We start from the raw sequence: 18,746 nt of genomic DNA on the forward strand, positions 1-18,746 counted from the left end.
TTGAAGTATATACCGACGATACGGTACGGTATTATGCGTCTAGCTATTTCATTTAGCAGCGCGGTTGATAACGCGCTACAAAGTGGCTTTGGGATGATTGTGGTACCAGGACTTTCCAACATAAAGCGAGTGGTGATCAAAGCCAACCACATGGGCACAGTGTCTAAGCCTTCAAAGAGGAGCATGTTTTGAGTTGTCACGGTTCTCAAGGCTAGCGCCAAGGACTGACACGACATTCTCCAGCATCCGATATCCGGGGCCGCTCCTAGAACCGGTAAATGAAGTCCTCGCGGTCAAATGAGGCGAATGTAGGACATAAGCCGAGTTTGATCCAAAGGAAGAGCAAATCCAGAGAGTAGGTCTACCGAGCAAACACCATTGTTGGGACTTGGAGCAAGTAGCTGGGACGAGGGGGGATGTGAATCCAAACGCCTATATCTGATAGAAGGGAATGTCTGTAGTCCAGTTATCGGAAGTTCAAACAAGGAAAAGGAGATTGGCTCATCAAATCATCGCCTAAATTATACACACCGGGCCCTGCTATCGCATACAGTCACCCAAGGAGCGGCACTTTCGGCACTTTCACCTTGTGTGCCGTATACCATCCATCGGTCGACCGGTTCCTCCTTCCTACCTATTACCTCTTGCGGCCCAAGTTCCTGAGCAAAACACCTCCTATAACACCAGCGGCAACAGCCACACCACTAATGATGGCCACGCCCATCAGACCCTCCTTGGTCACCTTGTCGTCGATCAGGGCCCGGAGATTGGCGGCCTGGAGGTTCGCGGGCTCGTTTTCTAGCAGGGCGTCGTTGTATTTCCTCGCTTGCGCGTAGTTGCCGAGCTTGTAGTTGCCGAGGGCGAGGTAGTATAGGCATTCACGGCGGCGCTCGGGGGATGTTCGGAAGATTTCTGATAGCAGCATGACGCCGAGGTGTTGGTCGGCTCGTACGTTGGACTTTACTAGGCCCTACATATCCAAAAGGTTGGCTTTTTAGTGTTGTGTTCCGTCGAGTTAAATCGGGTTTTGGGATCGGGAAATGTGATGCGCACCCATGCGTAGTTGAACTTGGTCTGGACGCCGACCATCTCCCCCTCCTTCTCATATTGCGCCCGGAGAACATTGAGCTCGGCGGCATTGAGCGGACTGCATCGGTGATCGTCGTTTTGTTAGATGACTCGGGAACCCTGGGGCCTCGAATGATTGTGCAACTCGGGGACTCACGTTTCCGCATCCACTGCATCTGTAACCACGGTTTGTTAGCTACCTCGCTGCCTCTGCTAAGCTCCGAGAACAATGAAAACAAGTCGCATGAGCTGACCACCTACAGGGAAGTTGTGTCATTTTGGCAAACTGAGGGTTTTGGTTGGGAGAAGAAGAAAATCAGTATCCTGGATGTGAAGGTGGTCGGAAACTTCGTGACGGAGCAAGTATAGGAATGTCGAGTTCGTAGATCGGGTTTGTGGTGTGAGAAGGTGGACAGCAAGGTTCTGGAATTTAGTGATAGCTAAGCAGAGTGCCCGCCCGTAGTCGGGTCGCGTGGCTGGAGCTTCTTGTCCAATGTGCCACCGATGACGAAGGACACTGGGGAAACAGCATGACCCTGGTCCGATTATCCCCGTGTGAATCTGCGATAAGATAAGGTGTTGTCCCACTTGTTGCGGCTCGTCGCCCAGAGTGATGGGTCCTTTGTTTGGTTCGGGACTCGACAATTGCGACGCAATAACAAACCATCACGACTTTCAATTGAGAAGACCAAACACGCCTCTACAACAAAAACCAGCACATTAACGGTCACAGAATACACAAGAAAGAACTCTTGAACACGATTTAGTAGTGGAACGTACCACCAAAAGAACGAACAAAAGGAACACCAAATCAGAACCAGACAAAAACCACCAAAATGCTTCTCGAAGAAGACCCCTCCACCGTAAGCATCTCCTCGCACTCTCCTATCAACACGCCAACCGTGCCTGTCAACAAGAAGCATCTTCACTATGGATTTTCTCTCCCTTTTGTCCATAGTTTGAAACTTGAAACTAACGAATTCATTAATTTCCCACAGCTAATATCCCACACAACCCAAAACTTCAACATCGAGCCAGACCGAAACGCCGTCTCCCGCGTCGCCGAGTCTTTATCCACTTTACAGCAAGCGCGCGACCTGCGCCTTCGCGAATCCGAAACCAACCTCAAGAAACTCGCGCGCACTTTAAACACGCTCCAATCGCAGCACCAAGAAGTCACCTCCTCGCACTCCTCCGCCGAACACGCCTCCCTCATATCTCGCCTCGACACGCAAAAGTTTCGTGTAGCAAAGAATGTTTCGGATCTAGAGATGGAGACGGAACGGCTGCAGACGCAGTTGGCGGAGATGCAAGCGAGATTGCAGGAGTTGGAGTTGCAGGGTGTTGATGGCGGGGACGGCACCATTGCGCAGACAACAGGGGAGGGGAATGGAAATGGAAATGGGAACGGGTATGGAGGGTGGAATGGTGGTGGTGGGATGAGGAGCGTGGAGGATGAGGTGCTGTTGAGGTTAAAGGTGTATAGGAGTTTGGGAATCGAGATTGAGCGGGAGGAGCAGGATGGGGAGTTCACGAGGGCTGTGGTGAGGAATGATCGACGCGGGGACGTTTGTGTGGTTAACGTGGACCGACATCGGTTTTCGAGGTTTTTTTATGCGAATTATTTTTGGCAGACGCTTTAGGGCAGTTGCCTGAGAATGGTTCCGGGGAATTGGGTACGGTATATGACAGAAAGGATGGGATAGGCTGTGGTTATTGACGGCTATCAAAAGGGTTATGATGCATGGATAGAAACGGCGTTTCGGAGGACCTTTCATGGGGAATAATACCATGTGGATTTTTTGCTGTTTCTGTAACACACCAGACTTGTCAGTATGATCATATTGAAGTATGTTCTGCTTGATTGTCGCTTTACATCCATGCCCCCCAGCCTTGTCCTATCCCGTTGATCTATTAAAATACCCCTGCTCCTGCTCCAGCAACCCCATCGGCGACGGCCCATTATTCCCCTGATAATGATTCTTTCCACCATCGCCACCACCACTCGGCGTCAGCGCTGTCAGCGTCTTCGAGATGCTCCCCGAAGCGCTCCTGTTCGCCCTGCCCCCGGTCCCGTTCCCATTCCCGTTCCCATTCCAACTTGCCTGCTGCGTCTCCCCATCACCATATCCAGACCCACTTGTTCCATTTCCACTCCCATTCCTCATGGTCCCCTTTCTACTCACAGTAGTACTTCCCAACCAACCGTTACTTTGCCCTTCCATCGATTGCGACCCGGGCCCAACACTATGGGACCGATGGCTCAGGCTGTGATACCGGCTTCCAAAACTGGAACACCTTTCCATCGGTAATTCCAGGCGTGAGTTGATATTCTCCCATCCATCGTCGTCGTTGGAGTCATTCAGTCTCCAACCGCCTACTCCTTCAAAGTCTCGCTCGATACCGACGGAAGGTGCCAGCCCTCCGGACTCGGGCAACGCAGGGACCATCTCGGAGTCTTCACGGATAGAGCCAATGGTAGGAGAGATCGATGCTTGACTAGAGCGACGAGAGCGTCGATGAACAGAGCCAAAGCCGTAGCTGGTCTTGCGGCGGAGCGGACTTCGCTGGTGAGGAGCATCGTAGCGGTTTTGGTAGTAAGGAGAAGGGGAGACGACGCCTGAGGGAGAGTGTTCTCCACTTCCGCGCCGGCTGCTTCCGTAGCTGCCTCTGCTAGAGTTGGAGAGGCGGCGTCCATATGAGTGTTCGCCTTCGGTGAGGCTGTGGCTGTAGTGGCGGCCTTTGATGAATTGTGGGACGAAGGCCATGGCTATGTCAACGTAGACGATGGCTACGCGGAACATGAGCAGGGAGAAGGCCAGGGTCGAGGTAATTCCGGCGAAGATGGCCATAGGGATGGTGAAGAGGCAGAGGAAGGGGACGACCAGTCCATGGACGGGGTTGAGAAAGGGCATGATGTCTGGTTGGCGTTTTCGGCCGGCTGTTGACGGATGTTGTTGACAATGTGGAAAACTCTTCAAGAGATGGATATCTGAGAGTAACAGATGAAAGATCAAACTCTGCCCAGCAGAGCTCAAAAAAAGACGTAGTTGTTACTCAGGTTTGATGTGAGATGAGATTTGTGAGCAAGAGATGTCGGTTTCTGGTTTGGTCGTGAGTCGAAGAGTGAGGTGAGGAGTCTTTCGAGGTTGTATGCAGCTTATCGGATTTTCTTGCTTGCGAGGGGCATATCTGCCGCCGAGACCAACATGCGTTGTGCTTAGAGTGCTTTGGAGCACAGTTATCTTTTTCTTTGACCGAGGTTATGGCGCTGAATTGATTGTCTTTAAGATATGATAGAAAACTTCAACAGCGACAAGTTTTTTGTTGTTCTGTATAGCGATGTTGAGGCTCAAAGAAAGACTTGAAAAGACAAGCATGTGAAGTGCAAGTGCGCAAGACATGGAAACATGGACTGACTGGGGAAGGCAAAGGGGGATGAAAGCCGTTTTGAACAGGGGTCGGAGCTTCAAAAGCTGGGGAAGCCCAGGAACATGCTGGTTTCGGGGTCCACTACTGGTACACCCGCTTTGACACTTCGGCAGGCGCCGGATGAGCGACCAGATCACCACAGGGGCCGATTTTAGGGCCGTGAACAGCGGTTGAACCGTTGAAGTGGCCCAGAATAAGGACGGGAAGGTCTTGGCAGTCACACTTTTCCGTCTTTCTCTTGCAAATTTCGAGAACTGAACACCCAGAGTCCATTCCCCTCCTTCATCAAGATGCAGAACAGGAAGCTGCGAGGAATCGAGGTTCCTGTTTCCTGCCGGCCACAGATTGTATATGCGCTCACCGGTCCCCTTGTGTCACCCACCGACATTCGCCCCGCTTGACACTGACAGATGCGGTGTCCAACTTGTGTACCACAGGAACCCCGCGGTCGTCCCATCATCGGCCCATTGACGTTGGTGTCAAAGCTGGGGGAAGTTTCGGTCGAGTTTGGAATATCCCCGACGTCAATCAATGAAGTCAACACACAGCGCCTATCTTTCCCATTTCGAACATGGACGCAGCTGTCGGAGGATAAGTAAGAGTGGACAAGGAAAAAGGCATCGGCGATCATCTTGGCCGGCAAAGACGCCGGTCTGAGGATCACAAAAACATGTTCCACCTGAAGGCTGTTTCTTAGCGATGCTGTCAATTCCTGTTTATATACTCGCTTGAACACAGCGAAATTCCCCCCATCGCCATAATATTTCTTCTGATGCCAAGACAGGGCGTATCCAGGCAGCAGTTTCCAAGTCTACAAAGTGTGAGAGGTCTGGATCAAAGCAAGATCCACTCAAAAGTCAGCGATGAAATGAACATCGAGTGATATTCTCAGCCACACGCACAAAAAGTGAGAAACAGTCCACAAGCGTTGACTTCAAAGATATCTACAGCCCCCTTTGCGGGGTGGACTATCATGGTGTTGAGGCTGAGCTCAGGAGGGGCAAGGATGATATTTTGTGGACAGGGAATAGCTTCCCCACACGCATCTCCAACTGACATCATCCGTTGGAGGAGGCGTACCTGAAGGCTGACAGGACGAGAAGGACGGTGAACGGGCCGAGTTGACATTGCATCCGCGATTTTCCAATTGCTTCTTCAATACCAAAAGTTACCGGACCTAAATATCCATTTTCCTCACCTTCCTCACAATTTTCCGACGATCAGTTCTCCCGATAGTGTCAACACCAGCATCCAGGTACTCATCACAGCATCTCCTCGCACACCAGCCATGTGTTCCCCTACCGGCGAATCAACACCTCACGAAGCTCCTAAAAGAGTTGACGATGGGGCTCCAAAGGAGCCATTCCCGTGGCACATCGGAGTCTACGACGCTCACTGTCACCCAACCGACACCATGACCTCTATCTCCAGCATCAAAAACATGCAAGCCCGCCTCCTCACCATCATGGCCACCCGCGGTCAAGACCAAGACCTCGTCGTATCCGTAGCCGAGCAGCACGGCATCACAGACCTGAAAGAGCTGCGCGAAAGCAGTTCATCCGAAACCCCAAAGAAGGTCGTCCCAGCCTTCGGTTGGCACCCTTGGTTCTCCCACCAGCTCTACGACGACTCCAAAGAGGAGCCCGAAGTGACAGACATCCAAGCGCACAAAACCAAGCACTACTCCTCCGTCCTCTCACCCACTCCCGAAGCCGACACAGATTTCATCGCCTCCCTCCCCGATCCCACCCCCCTCAGCAAATTCCTCTCCGAAACCCGGCAACGTCTGCTCGCGCACCCAAACGCTTTGATCGGCGAAATCGGCGTCGACAAAGCCTTCCGTCTGCCCTGGGGAAAAGTCAACGAGTCCTCGCGCAACGGCGACCTAACGCCTGGCGGCCGCGAGGGGAGGATGTTAAGCCCCTATCACGTTAAGATGCCGCATCAGGTGGAGATCCTCAAAGCGCAGCTGCACTTGGCTGGGGAGCTGGGAAGGCCGGTTAGTTTGCATGGTGTGCAGGCTCACGGCGTGTTATTCGACGCCTTGGCTTCGTTGTGGAAGGGCCATGAGAAGGAGGTGGTTTCGCGGAAGAAGCAGAAGATGATTGCCAAGGGGGTGTCGGAGGACTTTTCTTCTTCGTCTAGTGAGGAAGACTACTCTGATGATGAATTTGGGCTGGGGGAACCTAAACAGCAAAAGACCAAAAAGCCGTACAAGCCGAAACCGTTCCCGCCTAGAGCGTGTCTACATTCCTTCAGCGGCCCGCCGCAGATGTTGAAGCAGTACTTGGACCCTAAGATACCCGTCAAGTGCTACTTTTCGTTTTCGATGGGGGTCAACTTGGGGACGGCGGGCGGAGAGGCCAAGTTTGCGGATGTCATCAGGGCGTGTCCGGATGGGCAGGTGCTGGTGGAGAGCGATTTGCATGTGGCGGGCGAGGATATGGATGGGTATTTGGAGGATATCGCGAGGAGGATATGTGAGGTTAAAGGGTGGGGGTTGGAGGAGGGGATGAGGAGGATAAGGAGGAATTATGAGGAGTTTTTGTTTGGTTGAGTGTCTTTTAGAAGGGGGATGGTAGAACCTGCATAGAGTAGAAGTAGAAGTAGAAGTGGCAGCATCACTGAAAGCAAGCTATCGTATTTTTCCAGCCCTTGGTGTTTTCTCAGGGTATGCGTTAATAGTTCGAACACACTCTTACAAAAACACATCAGAGAGTGTTCAGTATTTGGTTTTTTCGCACACCTCGTTTCTGAATTCCATCGCATCGCATCGCGGAACCGGTCAATCGGTCCCCGGCTCCCAACCGAGGGCCCAACCGAAAATGTCTGGGGTAACCCTAACTTGGTGCCTGTTGATCAACGGCACTAACATTCTCCTACCTCCTACCAGGCGAGCAGGCGAGCCAGGGTGGCTAAACGAGAAGATCTTCGTTAGCTGCTTCCGTAACCGGAACTGAGACTCTTTCGCAAGCTTCTCCTCTCATGTCACAGATTTTGTCAGCACCTATTGTGCTATCTCCGAGGAGTGATTGGAAGACCACATTTCTAATTGTCCTGACTGTCTCTGTCACATGGAACCCGCTACGGTTGTCACCGTTTCAGGCCGGCAGTTCTGACATGTGCATTGCATGGCGCCTACCTATGAGACATTGTACGATTTAGTGCCTATCAATCGTTCTGGATGTTTGTTGCGGGTGCCGATCTCGCTGGGATAAGTCATGAATCTCCTAGATACCGAAACTCCAACATGTGTCGTTGCGAAGTATACACATGTCAGTTGCAGCTTATGAGAAGATGGAAGTTGGATGATGTTTGAATGGAAAAAAGGCTGGTGATAAGAAGAAATGCCGTTATTTTATCAACTAAAGTGTGAGTCAAGGGAAAATCATCAATCAATTACAAAACCATAGAACCAAACCGGCAAGGAGGGTGCCCGAACTGCTCTGCTCAACGACTCCCGAAAGAAAGCAATTGTTGCGATTCGCTCCTCAAAAGCTGTGATGGGAAAATAGTTTTGGCGATACCAAAAACAACGATGAAGACGGCGTTCGATAACCACAGTGAATATTCACAGTGAACCAGCGATGGGTAACCTTACCGAAAATGGACCGGGGGCGACTTATAATATTGATACCCGCCAGCTATAACGAACAGCTATCGATCGCGAAATGGCCCCCAGTCGCCGCCATTCGGATGCGTCCATTCGATTGTCTTTGTCAGCCACCGCCTTCACACACTCACTCCATGTTCCTTGTGCTCCGAACTACCGTTAGTCGGGGTATCTTCCCTTCCCCCTCATTTCGACTGTGATCTGGACCCCGATTCCTCCACTTCAACCATAGGTGAGGCTGTGAACAAGCTTTTTGAGCTAGTTAAAAAGAGAAAAGAGTAAAGAGGGAGAGCAAAAAAGGTCGGGAATCGGAAGGATTTTAGTCTCTTGGATTCGTTTTTTCTCATCGACCTACCCAACATCACCCACTTAACTTTTGCTTGGCTTTTTGTTGTTCCCGATCCGTCAATCCGTGTCGGTTTTTCCACTTTCTTCTGCTTTTCTCCTCATTCCCGTCTTTATTTCCTTGAATTATTTCCATCGCTTTTCTTTCCATCGTAACACACACAAGTTCCCCCAATCGCTTGTCATTGCGGTTTCCGTCAACCGACTGCCTGGGTTCCCCAGAGTGACGTCTAACGGGCCATCGTCTTTCACTACTCTTTCAATCTTGGCATACCGCTACAATTCCGCCTGAATACACCAGTCATACCAGTCTCCCGGCAACAGCCTCTTATTCCCATCCATTTGCAAACATTCCCGCCGACTGCAGCATCTGTTTGGGCTGCATCTTCGCTGCTGCTCCGTCTGCCGTCATCAATCGCAGCAACCCATCTTTTTAGAAGTTTGCGTTATTCCCGAGCCTACCATAACACGGCCTGCCGACGGGAAAGATACAAAAAACAAGCTGCAGAAAAAGAGGGTCACAAACACACAAAAAGAACAAGTGCCGAGGCCGTAGGTGATTTGCACCACGTCGTTCCTCGATAGGACCTAGTCGGGCATTTCCACCCTCTGCTCGGGCTCCCGGGGCTACCCTAGCTGCACACTGCTCTGCTTGACGCAGCTCGGCACATGTGGATGTCTGGGCATCCTGCTGTCGGTGACAATCAGCGGAAGCGCCTCGGCAACGGCAGCAGTGGACGTGCTGGCTCGATGAATCCGCATCCACATCCGCTCTTGTCAACGGAGCCGGTCACCGTGCCCGCATCCGCATCCGCATCCACTTCGGTATCCGCTACCTCCGCACAGCCAAGAAATGTGCCGGGTCCCGCTCCGGTGGATACTAACAACAGATCCCGGCCCGGGCCCGTTCTGACCCATCCTGGCTATCCGGGGCCGATCGTCCTCACCCCGAACTCGGCCACTTCTTCTACCGTGTATGCTGCCTCACCGAGCCCGGCTGATGCGTCGTACCCTTCGCACTACCACCACGGTCACCACGGTCACTCCCACTCCCACTCCCGCTCCTTGTCCAACACGAGCAGTGTCACAGCCGCTGCCGGACCCGCACCTGGACCCGGAAACGGTGGTGCAGCATCGTCATCGACTCCAACCCCATACGGTACCCGGTCAACAAGAGCCGGAGCGGCATCAGCGGGGTACAGCAACAACAGCAAGAGCAGCACCAACATCAACGTCGCTGGCGTTAAGCGCGAACCCACCGATGATCCACAAGGCGTAAGCAATGGGGACTACTCCTCCAACCCCAACGGTCACCATGTGCACAACGGACCCTTGGCCGGGCTTGGCGGCACCACTCCCAGGTGGAGTGTCAGCGGCCCGAGTGAGAGCGTCGAGGGAGATAGCGGCAGTGCTGCTTCGCCGAAGTCAACGACGACGGGGGGTGGTGGTGGACCACAGGGGAAGAAGCAGAAACGGAATAAACCGACGCTGTCATGTTTTGAGTGTGTAGAGAGGAAGACGAAGGTGAGTTTGGTCATTAATGCTGGGGATAGTATTTCATTTAGTTTTGTTGCCTATCCCTTCTCATCCGATCCTTGACTCTTGAGCTCATTTTGATGACCAACTAACATTTGCATCAGTGTGATCGAGGTCGACCTCATTGTTTAGCATGTAAGTTGCTCCATACTATATGGATCCTGATCATTCACTTACAGTTTCCAGGCATCAAACGCCAAACCGAATGCAAATATGCTCACGTCGCCAACCTCCTTGAGTAAGACCCGTCTCCTCTCTTTCTTGCCATAACTATACTAACCCTGACCTAGAGAAACCTCTCGCAGCGCCGCCAACGGCCGGCGAATGACCAAGCCACCACGGAAAAAGACCACCGACCAGGCGTCATCTTCTTCAACCACCAGCAGCACTTTCCCCACCGTCCTCCCCAACGCCGCCGACCGCGGCTTCAGCAGCGGCCGAATACCTCTCGGCTCCATAGCCACCTCCACCGGCCTCCTTTCCAATGTCCCCTTTTCCGCCCCGGGCTCATCCAACGTCTTCGGTATCGGCTCCGAACACCCCTTTGCCAATTACTGGACTTGCAACGGCGGCCTTCCCGAAGTCATCGACGTTCTCCCAGCCAAAATGCAAGTCGACCTGGTGCTACATCGATACTTTGAATGCGTCGACCCCGTGTATCCCATGATCCACCGGCAGACCTTCTTCGCGGACTACGAGCACTTCTGGACCATGTCGCTGGAGGAGAAACACAAGTGCGACTCGGCGTTCATCGCGCTGGTGTTTGTGATGCTGGCTTTGGGCACGCAGTTTGTGGAAAGCAACCTGAGCGCGGGGGAAACAAAGCAGACGGCCGAGTTTTATGCGAGCGCTGCGAACCAGGCGTTGAGGGTGGGCAGTTATATGAGCATGGCGAGCATCACGAGCATCCAGGCCATGGTGCTGATGACGTACTTTCTGATCAACGATAATCATGCCAGCGATGGGTGGGCGTTTGGAGGCATTTTGATGAGGCAGGCTTATGCGATGGGGCTGCATCGGGATCCTAATATTGGTATGTCTACCTTTCTTCCCTTTCCTCTTTCCCTTTCACTTTCCCTCCCCTTTCAGTCACTAACGAAAACCAGTCGTCCCAGCAGCCCCCCTCTTCATCAAACAACAACGCCGCAAAGTCTGGCAAGCCGTCCTCCTGCAAGACACCTTCCTAACCGTCCTCCTGTCCTTACCTCCCTCCGCCACCCACACCGACGTCAAAGTCGAAGACCTCGTCTCCAACCTCGACCCCACCTCCTCCTCTTCCTCCATGTCCATCGACGGCTCCGACGACCCAACAGACATCGCGTACCTCCGCGGCTCCTGGACGCTCGCCAACCTCGTGCAAGAAACCATCTGCAGTCCCCGCAGTCTAGATGTCCCCATCTGCACCACCATCCGGCACAAATCCAAGCTCGTCGCCGACTTCAGGGCAGTCTACCGCTCCTTCCCCGATATCTTTCGCAGCTGGGATATAGCAATGTTAACGCAAATGGCTGAGCGGAACAAGCGGATCGTGCGGCAAACGCTTTTCTTAAGCTCGAATTACTTCCACAACCTAATGCTCGTGCACGCCTCCGAGAGTGCGGACGTGCCGGTTAATGTGCGCGGAACGCTGGAGGCGGCGCATGATGCGATAACGGCGTTCTTCGTGCTGTTCAGCTTGTTTGAGACGGAGGCGAGGGTGTGGTGGGTTTTTAACCACCGAGCATTTCTCGAGGCGCTGTGTATTGGGAATGTGCTGCGGGAGGCGGCCAAGGAGGAAAACGGAGGCGGAGGCGGGGAGGGGGAGGCGATGGCGGTGGGGAAGGATCCGTTGTTTGTTAGGGCTAGGGGGGATATTCGTGAGTGTTTTTGCCTTTCTTTTTTTGTCCTTACTTTTTCTTTTTTCTTTTTCTTTTTTCTTTTTCTTTTTTCTTTTTCTTTTTGGTGGGGAGTGGTTTTGAAGGGGTCATTATGATGATGATTCTGATGAGGATGATGAGGATGTTATCCTGAAGGTGGTGCTGACTTTTGATGATTCAAAACAGATCAAATGATCAACATCATGCGAGCAATGAGCGAGGGTGAACAGGGATCGGAAACGGCCAGGACAAGGGTGCAGGTTTTGAGCGAGTTTCTTTGAAAGGCTATGAGCGAGCGAGCGTACTTTGCTTGGAGTTTGGAGCCAGCGAGCGAGCGAGCAATATGTGACGATACAACAATCTATGACACGAATTGTGGACAGCACTCAATGTTTGGGCAATATACCTAACGGCTTGAATCTTGGACACTCAATGTTGAATGATATTTACATCGGAGGGCAATAACCGACTAGTGTGAGACAGCAAGAAAGTTATATAACCCAAAACCAACGTGTAATCCTCAACCACCTGCATGGGCAGTGAACGGAGTGGTATCTGCCATAGTTCCCGGCGCTTTTCTAGGGAAACTGTACCAACCAATCTGTCTGCCAGCAGGTACGATCACCGGCAAGAAACAAATGAAGGATGCAGAGAAGAGAGTGGAAGTAGCGAGAAAGATAATAGGAAGCAGCGAGAAACAACGAGGAAGGAACCAAAAAGATAAAAACAAAGAATACAACACCAGGTGATTCACCAATCGTCACCGATCTCACTACTGGTCTACTGGTCACTGGCTTCCATTATCTAGAGGAGATCGGACATGATCCCGTGTCTTTTTTTTTCCCCCAGCGCCTATGTGATGGTATGTGGTAGCATATACTTTCTGAGGCAATCCTCAACGCTGTGGGGACTGCTTTCAAATTGCCTGGAGGTTACCTATTAGGGTAGTAATAACAATATCTCAAACAAAAAAAGAGAAAAACCAACCTGACTGGGAACTATTACCCTGATCATTTCTACCTCTACCCAGTAATCTCTCAGCACAGATGGGGGCCCGGGGGGTTGTTCAAACGTACACCGGACCAGTTTCGTAGAATTTGAATGAAAAAATGACCTTCGGCACGTACTGAGTAGGACCGACCCCCTTTAAGACGGGACCGTTACGTAAAGGACATACCTACCTTAGTTACCTACCTTACTAACTGATTTACTTAGTGTACCCAATTAGAAATGTATGGAAATTAGCTATAATGAGGATGTTAAGTACATGTCCTTTATTCACTTTTGGGCGTCGATGATTGTTTTGAGTATAGGTATGTCATTATTCGATATCGCCACTTCTACATGGGTCCTATCTACTTCTGTAAAACAAAGGAAACAAAATTGGAGCGGAAAAACAAAAGTTGGCAAGACACTCTTAAATGTCTGCCGGGGTATATAGTTGCAAGCTCAGTGCTGTCTGTCAGTGTGTGGTATATGTGTCAAAAGCAAATTGTTCCTCCCATCCGTTCAATCCAATCCGACCTATGCGTGTTATAATTCCTCCTCTTCTTTGGTGGACATCATGGAGCCTCTTTCGTATCCGCTTGTACGTCTTGTGTGTGTGTTTTGAGGTACGGAATGCCTATGAGCGAGCGCCCCTTGGGCTACGCACGAAGCATCCGCAATCCAAGCAATCCATCCGTCTATCCAACCCGTGCCGTTCCTGGTGTCCTTAGGTGTCCCTTCATCGCGATCATGTGCTTCGTTTGCTATTCGTTGGCTTCATGAGTCTCCACGTCCACATCATGCCCCTGAGGCATATGTCATTGCGTTATACTCCTCTTCGGCGGCCCTTCAATCGGCTCTTTCAAATTCGTCAACAAACCGCCGACATCCACCAACTCCAGATCATGACCCTGGCCTTGGCCATGCCTCCTCTCCTCAGACGAATATGTAGGCAATTCCTCTCCGTGCCCCCACTGCTCCCCTGGCATCTGCGGTATACTCTCCAAATCACTCGTACTCTTCGGCCTTCCCCTCCCTCGTCCCGTACTTGAACTCCTCTTGCGAACCGATTTCGGCACAGCCGCCAAGGTCAATGGAGATAAAAAGCCTCCTAAATCCTGCAGCAACGCTGCCGATCCTCGGCGCAACCCATTAGCACTGGCGGGCACGGCGGGCACGGGAACCGTGTTGGGACGCGGTGGCTCGACGGTTGTAGAGACCGATGACTCTCGTCGACCACGCGTAGGTTCGTCGGAGAGAAGGCCGCCATAGTCAAAGAAGGAGACGCGGCGGGGTGAGGCCAGAACGGGGAGGTCGCTGTGGTTGTGGGAAGAGTTGCACGGTGAGCCGGGTTGGCTTAGTTGGCCTGACATGGACATCAGGTAGTCGTCGCTGCGGGCGGTGGAGCGAGCCTGGGATGAAGAGGATGGCGGGAAATTCCACGAGTGAACTGCGTCACTGTCGTGGTGGTGAATCTGGGCCATAGGGGCAGGGGTGTAATAACCGCCTCCGCCGCTTCCGTCCGAATAGGGGATTGGTCGTTCGCGCAAATCGGGCTTGACGCCGTAGCCGACGTCACGGACCAGGTCCTCGTCGGAACCCCAGTGGCGCAGGGTTGAGCGACGGACGTTGGGAGCGACGCCCAAGCCGCCGGGGCCGGAGCCGGGGGAGCGTTCAAGACTGCCTGCGGCAATGGAACCGTATTTGTACTTGCGCTTTTTGACGCCACGGTCGCGGACGAAGGAGCCGAGAACTAGGGCGTTGGAGGCGGCAGTGGCGAACAAGAGTTCGACCGAGGCGTATAAAGAACGGGACTGTTGGGAGCCGTGAGCGCGGAGGATGTGCGGAACGCGGTAGACGGTCACGCCGACGACGCCAAGGGAAAGGGAGAAGAGCAGGACCAGCTGGATCTTGCGGGTCAGGCTCATTTGGGAACGGATGATCATGGGGATGGGGAAGAAGACGAGGAGGAGGTCGGTAATAATATTGCAGACGGCCATGGTGATGAGCTGGGCGTAGCCTTGGCGGCATTGGGGCCCAGGGTCTGGTAGGACTTGCCAATACATGTGGAAGGGCCGGCATTCGACGACATCGGAGATGATGACGGCGAGGAAGGTGGTGACGAGGGTAACCCGAATGAAGACGAGGGTTATTTCATAGGAACGCTCCCAGCTAACATTGAGCCGTTTAAAGAATTCCAGGATGGCGTATTTGAGGATCCATAGCCTACAAACGGTCAGTAAGTCTCGGACAAGGAACAATGAGCGCCATGTCTCAGCCAGCACTCACGTCAAGGCATAAAGCACCCTGCTGAGCAGCACCAAGCCACTCGCAATTGTCTTCCTTCTAATATGCTCCTCCGAAAGCCGCACACCCGATAAGTCGGCATTATTCGTCCCATGGACCAAGATAAAGTGGACGCAACCCATGCGCAGTAACAACGGCACCAAAGCCAGAGCGGCCGTCTTGTCCTCGCTGAACAACGTCTCGGTCCGGACGAACCGGCCACACAAGCGCAGCAGGATCAGGACGACACAGAATATGGTGATCCACCAACACACCAGCAAGGTCGGCTTGTCGGAGCTGAAGGCACGCCATGGGGGAGGATCCGAGTAAAGAGTCATAGTGATGGCGGCACCCGGGACATGCCGCCCGTCATCCTCCGGAGAGGGACGAGCGGAGAAGATGGTATACCCCAATGCGAGGGTTTTGTTCAAGTCGAAATGGTCCGTGAATAGGGCTGACAAGTGGTGCTGAAACGACGTTCCTGGATCTGACTCGGTGGTTGTTTTAAACTTTTAAACTGCTGCTCTTTCCTTCGTCCGATGACGTCTGAGTTCGGATGACAGGAATCTGTGCGTGAACCCTTTTTTTTTTTTTTTCGGACGAGACGATGTCAGGGCAGATGTACAGCTGTGTGTATAATTCGGTTCTGATAATATGAATTGAGTGTCGCAATGCGTAGATATAAAGCTTTCGGTTTTGTTTAGTGGTGGTGGCGGTCCTTGTGTGAGCATGCTATGGTTGTGTTCTTTGGTTTCGAAAGCAAGGGTCCTGGATCGCCGAGGATAGAGATATGACGAGGATGTAGACACTATCGCGGATCGAGAAAGGAGCGGGGTGGTCCGAGGTAGACAATGCCTTTGTTTGGTTTGACGCAACGGGACTGCCCGTTGACGGGTTTGAGAAGCTATCTCAAGTCGGATGGATGTTGGTTGGTATGGAGGTTTGTGTGAAAAGAGGAGAAAGTCAAAAGGTAAGGTTGGGGTTGGAAAGGATAGATAGGCGACCTCTCGTCAAGAATTGTCAGAGGCGAAGCGAGGCAGAGCCTGCTAATGTCCAGAGAGGGCTCCCGTGGAGAGTAAGTGGGTGGGCTTGGCCAACCCTTGTTGGGAAGCCCTGTCAGAAAAGAAAGAAGAAAAAAAAAGAGACTTGGATCCCCAGCACAGCACGACATTGGGAAAGAAGTTGAAGCGAGAACCGAAAACCAACGTTGATCGGCCTATCTTTGGCGGGCCTGGTAATCCCAAAGGCAGCTGAGAATGACAATGGGGCCAAAATGTGACTTGTACCTTTGTATCTTTTGATACTAAAAAGTCGGGTGAGAGGTGGCTGCGGGTCACTTTTATTGTGACCTGATGGAGTGATGGAGTGATGGGGGACCAAGTGGACAAGGAATAGCGGGCTGGTGGGTTCGTGGGTGAGCTGAGTGCGATGGGCAAATCTAGGTATTCCTCCTTTCTGTGCCTCTCTCCCCAACCAACCCTGCGTCTCATCCTCCAACCCTTTACCTTTTGATGTTAGCGAATGGCTGGGGAGGTGAGGTGTGTGGCAGGTTGTCGGTTTGCTGATATGACGGGCAGCATGACCTGGGACTGGATGAGCCTGCGGCGGCGCGTCCATCCAGCACCCCAGTCTGCCCTGTTAACTTTGCCAGCTTCCACATTTTGCTCTACCTGCTGCTTGGTAGCGAATCCCGTCATCCCGGTTTGCTACCAAGCTTCCTATTGCGAGGCGTCGGGTTTGCCCACCTGGGCAACAACGTCAGGGCAACCAACACTTGACAGCCTCTGAACTCGGGGTAGGTAAGCCTGGTATGATGGTCAAAGGTAATCCGAGTGCGCGTGTGTCGCCATTTTGCCTTAGCCGCCTACCATAACGAGGGAGTGCATGGTGACCTGGATAACCCGCGTTGCTTTTCCAACCTGGCTGTTGGTGATAAGTGAAGGAACGAACGAACGAATCGGCAACGTAGCGAATTAGCGAATCTCAGGCGGCAATGGGCGCCGGTGCTTTTGATGGTGTTGGCGGCTAGGTTCTAAGCCGTGATGGTGATAGCGCAACGGTATTCGTTCTGAAATTGGGAGAGCTTGAGAGAAACAAAGATAAGAAAAGCACGAGCCACTTTCAGCCAAGCAGGAGGGGGGCCGTCACTGACATTGCAATTTCCACGATCCAGGCCCCAGTCTAGCCATTGTCTAGCAGTCTTGGCGCCGGGCGGGAGGCGGGAGGACCATAACATCCGCATCACCGTCTCCTCTTGGCTTGCACCGGCTTGCAATGGCTTGCTCCATGAGGTGTCCATCGTGAACAAGTGCCGTTGATGCCATCATGTCTCGTGCAGCTTGCCGATGAAGGACTCCATTTTGCCTCGTGTCCAGAAAGCAACACTGCAAATCATCATCTGAGAGGTTGATCTTTTAAGTGGTACATGTAGTATGTAGGTATGCGGTAGATTGCCAATTGGACACTGTCCGAATTGCAGAAACTTTTAAACAACAAAAGTCACTGCAGTGCTCTCAATGCGGGAGCACATGTGGGATGGATGGGTCTCGCAAAAAGAGTCAAAAAGAAAAGACAAAAAAAAAAAAAACATCGGCCACTGTTCGAGACTGTCAGTAGCCAAGAAACTGGCCTCCGTACTGTTTAATAACGCACGGTCGCACTTAAGGATCCTGAACCCACTCGCGTCGTCACCCTATCAAGCTTCGTTCAGGTGTCAAGAGAAGTGGAACGGGTTCAATTTTAAACTCTGTTCAATGGTCCGGATTTTGAAACACACAAGGCCGACCGATGCCATGACATGACAGGAAGAGGGGATCGGATGGATGCCACAAAAACTCAAAATTCCCACGTGTGAACGAGGAAGGCATGAAATATTGACGGGGATACCTATGACCCTCGGCCAAGTCTTAGTGTGTGTCCATTGTGCCCCTCATTTCATGCCACCTTTGAATAAAAAGCCGATGAAGCTCGTGGGCTTTTGTCGTTTTCACTCGGTCTTGTGCCTCGGGAGTCGAGATTTTTGATGGGTCTGGCCCGGAAGTATGCCCAAGTACTTCAGGTAAAGTACCGAGAGCTAACGCCGGAACCACTTTACGATCCGCTGCTTTAGCTGCCTATGCGTCTCCACCCTATGCTCCGCCCATTTTAACCTTCAACCAAATGCTCCTTCTTTCTTTTCTTTCACCGCCTGTGAGAAACTGAAGGCGGAATGCAAAACACTTTCGACGCCGCTCCGTCAATGCAACTGTTCTTGAACGGGGGGAATGCTTTTCCTTCCCTTGACGCAATGCGACACCCCGGGTTTCGGTTACACCATTCGAACACTTCAGCTTTCTCAAAACCGTTGCCCAGGAAGATTGACAAGGTTGAGGTGGTGAAACCACGCCGTAATCAACCCAACTCGTATCTCTCATCTGTCTCTCTCCCGTCTGCCTCCCACGCCTCTTTCTGCTCCTAGTATCATCGCACAAGCTCGCTTCCTTTCGTTTAGTAGACGCCTTTCCGCCTAGGAAAACACCGTACGGAGCCTGGATTTTGGTGACACGGTCCACAAATTCCCACCCACGCACCCACGCAGCACACTTTCATGATGCCCCATCAATGATTTTCAGGACCCTGTTCTG

The 18,746-nt window shown here is 52.3% G+C and overlaps 6 protein-coding genes across 6 annotated transcripts; 3 read left to right on the forward strand and 3 right to left on the reverse strand.

Moving 5' to 3' along the window:
• Nucleotides 1-637: 637 nt before the first annotated feature.
• Nucleotides 638-1,536, reverse strand: SMAC4_01677 (uncharacterized protein; the record flags this gene model as incomplete). The annotated part of the gene is made up of 4 exons (XM_003348605.2): nucleotides 1,330-1,536; nucleotides 1,226-1,244; nucleotides 1,054-1,147; nucleotides 638-970 (listed from the first exon to the last, which is right to left on the reverse strand). The coding sequence occupies exons 1-4, from the start codon at nucleotides 1,343-1,345 to the stop codon at nucleotides 638-640; spliced, it is 462 nt and encodes a 153-aa protein (XP_003348653.1). The 5' UTR covers nucleotides 1,346-1,536.
• A 55-nt stretch (nucleotides 1,537-1,591) lies between these two features.
• On the forward strand, nucleotides 1,592-2,861 carry SMAC4_01678 (uncharacterized protein). Its single transcript, XM_003348606.2, has 3 exons — nucleotides 1,592-1,931; nucleotides 2,067-2,636; nucleotides 2,703-2,861. Exons 1-3 carry the CDS (start codon nucleotides 1,905-1,907, stop codon nucleotides 2,709-2,711), a joined length of 606 nt encoding a protein of 201 aa, XP_003348654.1. The 5' UTR covers nucleotides 1,592-1,904; the 3' UTR covers nucleotides 2,712-2,861.
• A 46-nt stretch (nucleotides 2,862-2,907) lies between these two features.
• Nucleotides 2,908-4,046, reverse strand: SMAC4_01679 (uncharacterized protein). Its single transcript, XM_003348607.2, has one exon. It carries the CDS (start codon nucleotides 3,981-3,983, stop codon nucleotides 2,967-2,969), a length of 1,017 nt encoding a protein of 338 aa, XP_003348655.1. The 5' UTR covers nucleotides 3,984-4,046; the 3' UTR covers nucleotides 2,908-2,966.
• Nucleotides 4,047-5,721: 1,675 nt separating this feature from the next.
• SMAC4_01680 (uncharacterized protein) lies at nucleotides 5,722-7,115 on the forward strand. The gene has a single exon (XM_003348608.3). It carries the CDS (start codon nucleotides 5,789-5,791, stop codon nucleotides 7,055-7,057), a length of 1,269 nt encoding a protein of 422 aa, XP_003348656.3. The 5' UTR covers nucleotides 5,722-5,788; the 3' UTR covers nucleotides 7,058-7,115.
• A 919-nt stretch (nucleotides 7,116-8,034) lies between these two features.
• Nucleotides 8,035-12,375, forward strand: SMAC4_01681 (uncharacterized protein). The gene is made up of 6 exons (XM_024655260.2): nucleotides 8,035-9,982; nucleotides 10,099-10,129; nucleotides 10,181-10,232; nucleotides 10,285-11,027; nucleotides 11,101-11,850; nucleotides 12,037-12,375. Exons 1-6 carry the CDS (start codon nucleotides 9,128-9,130, stop codon nucleotides 12,129-12,131), a joined length of 2,526 nt encoding a protein of 841 aa, XP_024511165.1. The 5' UTR covers nucleotides 8,035-9,127; the 3' UTR covers nucleotides 12,132-12,375.
• A 759-nt stretch (nucleotides 12,376-13,134) lies between these two features.
• SMAC4_01682 (uncharacterized protein) lies at nucleotides 13,135-16,237 on the reverse strand. The gene is made up of 2 exons (XM_003348610.2): nucleotides 15,127-16,237; nucleotides 13,135-15,063 (listed from the first exon to the last, which is right to left on the reverse strand). The coding sequence occupies exons 1-2, from the start codon at nucleotides 15,459-15,461 to the stop codon at nucleotides 13,656-13,658; spliced, it is 1,743 nt and encodes a 580-aa protein (XP_003348658.1). The 5' UTR covers nucleotides 15,462-16,237; the 3' UTR covers nucleotides 13,135-13,655.
• Nucleotides 16,238-18,746: the final 2,509 nt, after the last annotated feature.

The sequence above is a fragment of the Sordaria macrospora genome, chromosome 3 (assembly GCF_033870435.1).
Source record: "Sordaria macrospora chromosome 3, complete sequence".
NCBI classification, from domain to species: domain Eukaryota; kingdom Fungi; phylum Ascomycota; class Sordariomycetes; order Sordariales; family Sordariaceae; genus Sordaria; species Sordaria macrospora.

Coding starts and splice junctions, on each gene's coding strand:
- SMAC4_01678 (XM_003348606.2), top strand. CDS start 1,905: ATGCTTCTCGAAGAAGACCCCTCCACC. Junction 1,932..2,066: donor TCGAAGAAGACCCCTCCACC/GTAAGCATCTCC, acceptor AATTTCCCACAG/CTAATATCCCACACAACCCA.
- SMAC4_01679 (XM_003348607.2), bottom strand. CDS start 3,983: ATGCCCTTTCTCAACCCCGTCCATGGACTGGTCGTCCCCTTCCTCTGC.
- SMAC4_01680 (XM_003348608.3), top strand. CDS start 5,789: ATGTGTTCCCCTACCGGCGAATCAACACCTCACGAAGCTCCTAAAAGA.
- SMAC4_01681 (XM_024655260.2), top strand. CDS start 9,128: ATGTGGATGTCTGGGCATCCTGCTGTCGGTGACAATCAGCGGAAGCGC. Junction 11,028..11,100: donor GCATCGGGATCCTAATATTG/GTATGTCTACCT, acceptor AACGAAAACCAG/TCGTCCCAGCAGCCCCCCTC. Junction 11,851..12,036: donor TAGGGCTAGGGGGGATATTC/GTGAGTGTTTTT, acceptor GATTCAAAACAG/ATCAAATGATCAACATCATG.
- SMAC4_01682 (XM_003348610.2), bottom strand. CDS start 15,461: ATGACTCTTTACTCGGATCCTCCCCCATGGCGTGCCTTCAGCTCCGAC. Junction 15,064..15,126: donor AGGGTGCTTTATGCCTTGAC/GTGAGTGCTGGC, acceptor GACCGTTTGTAG/GCTATGGATCCTCAAATACG.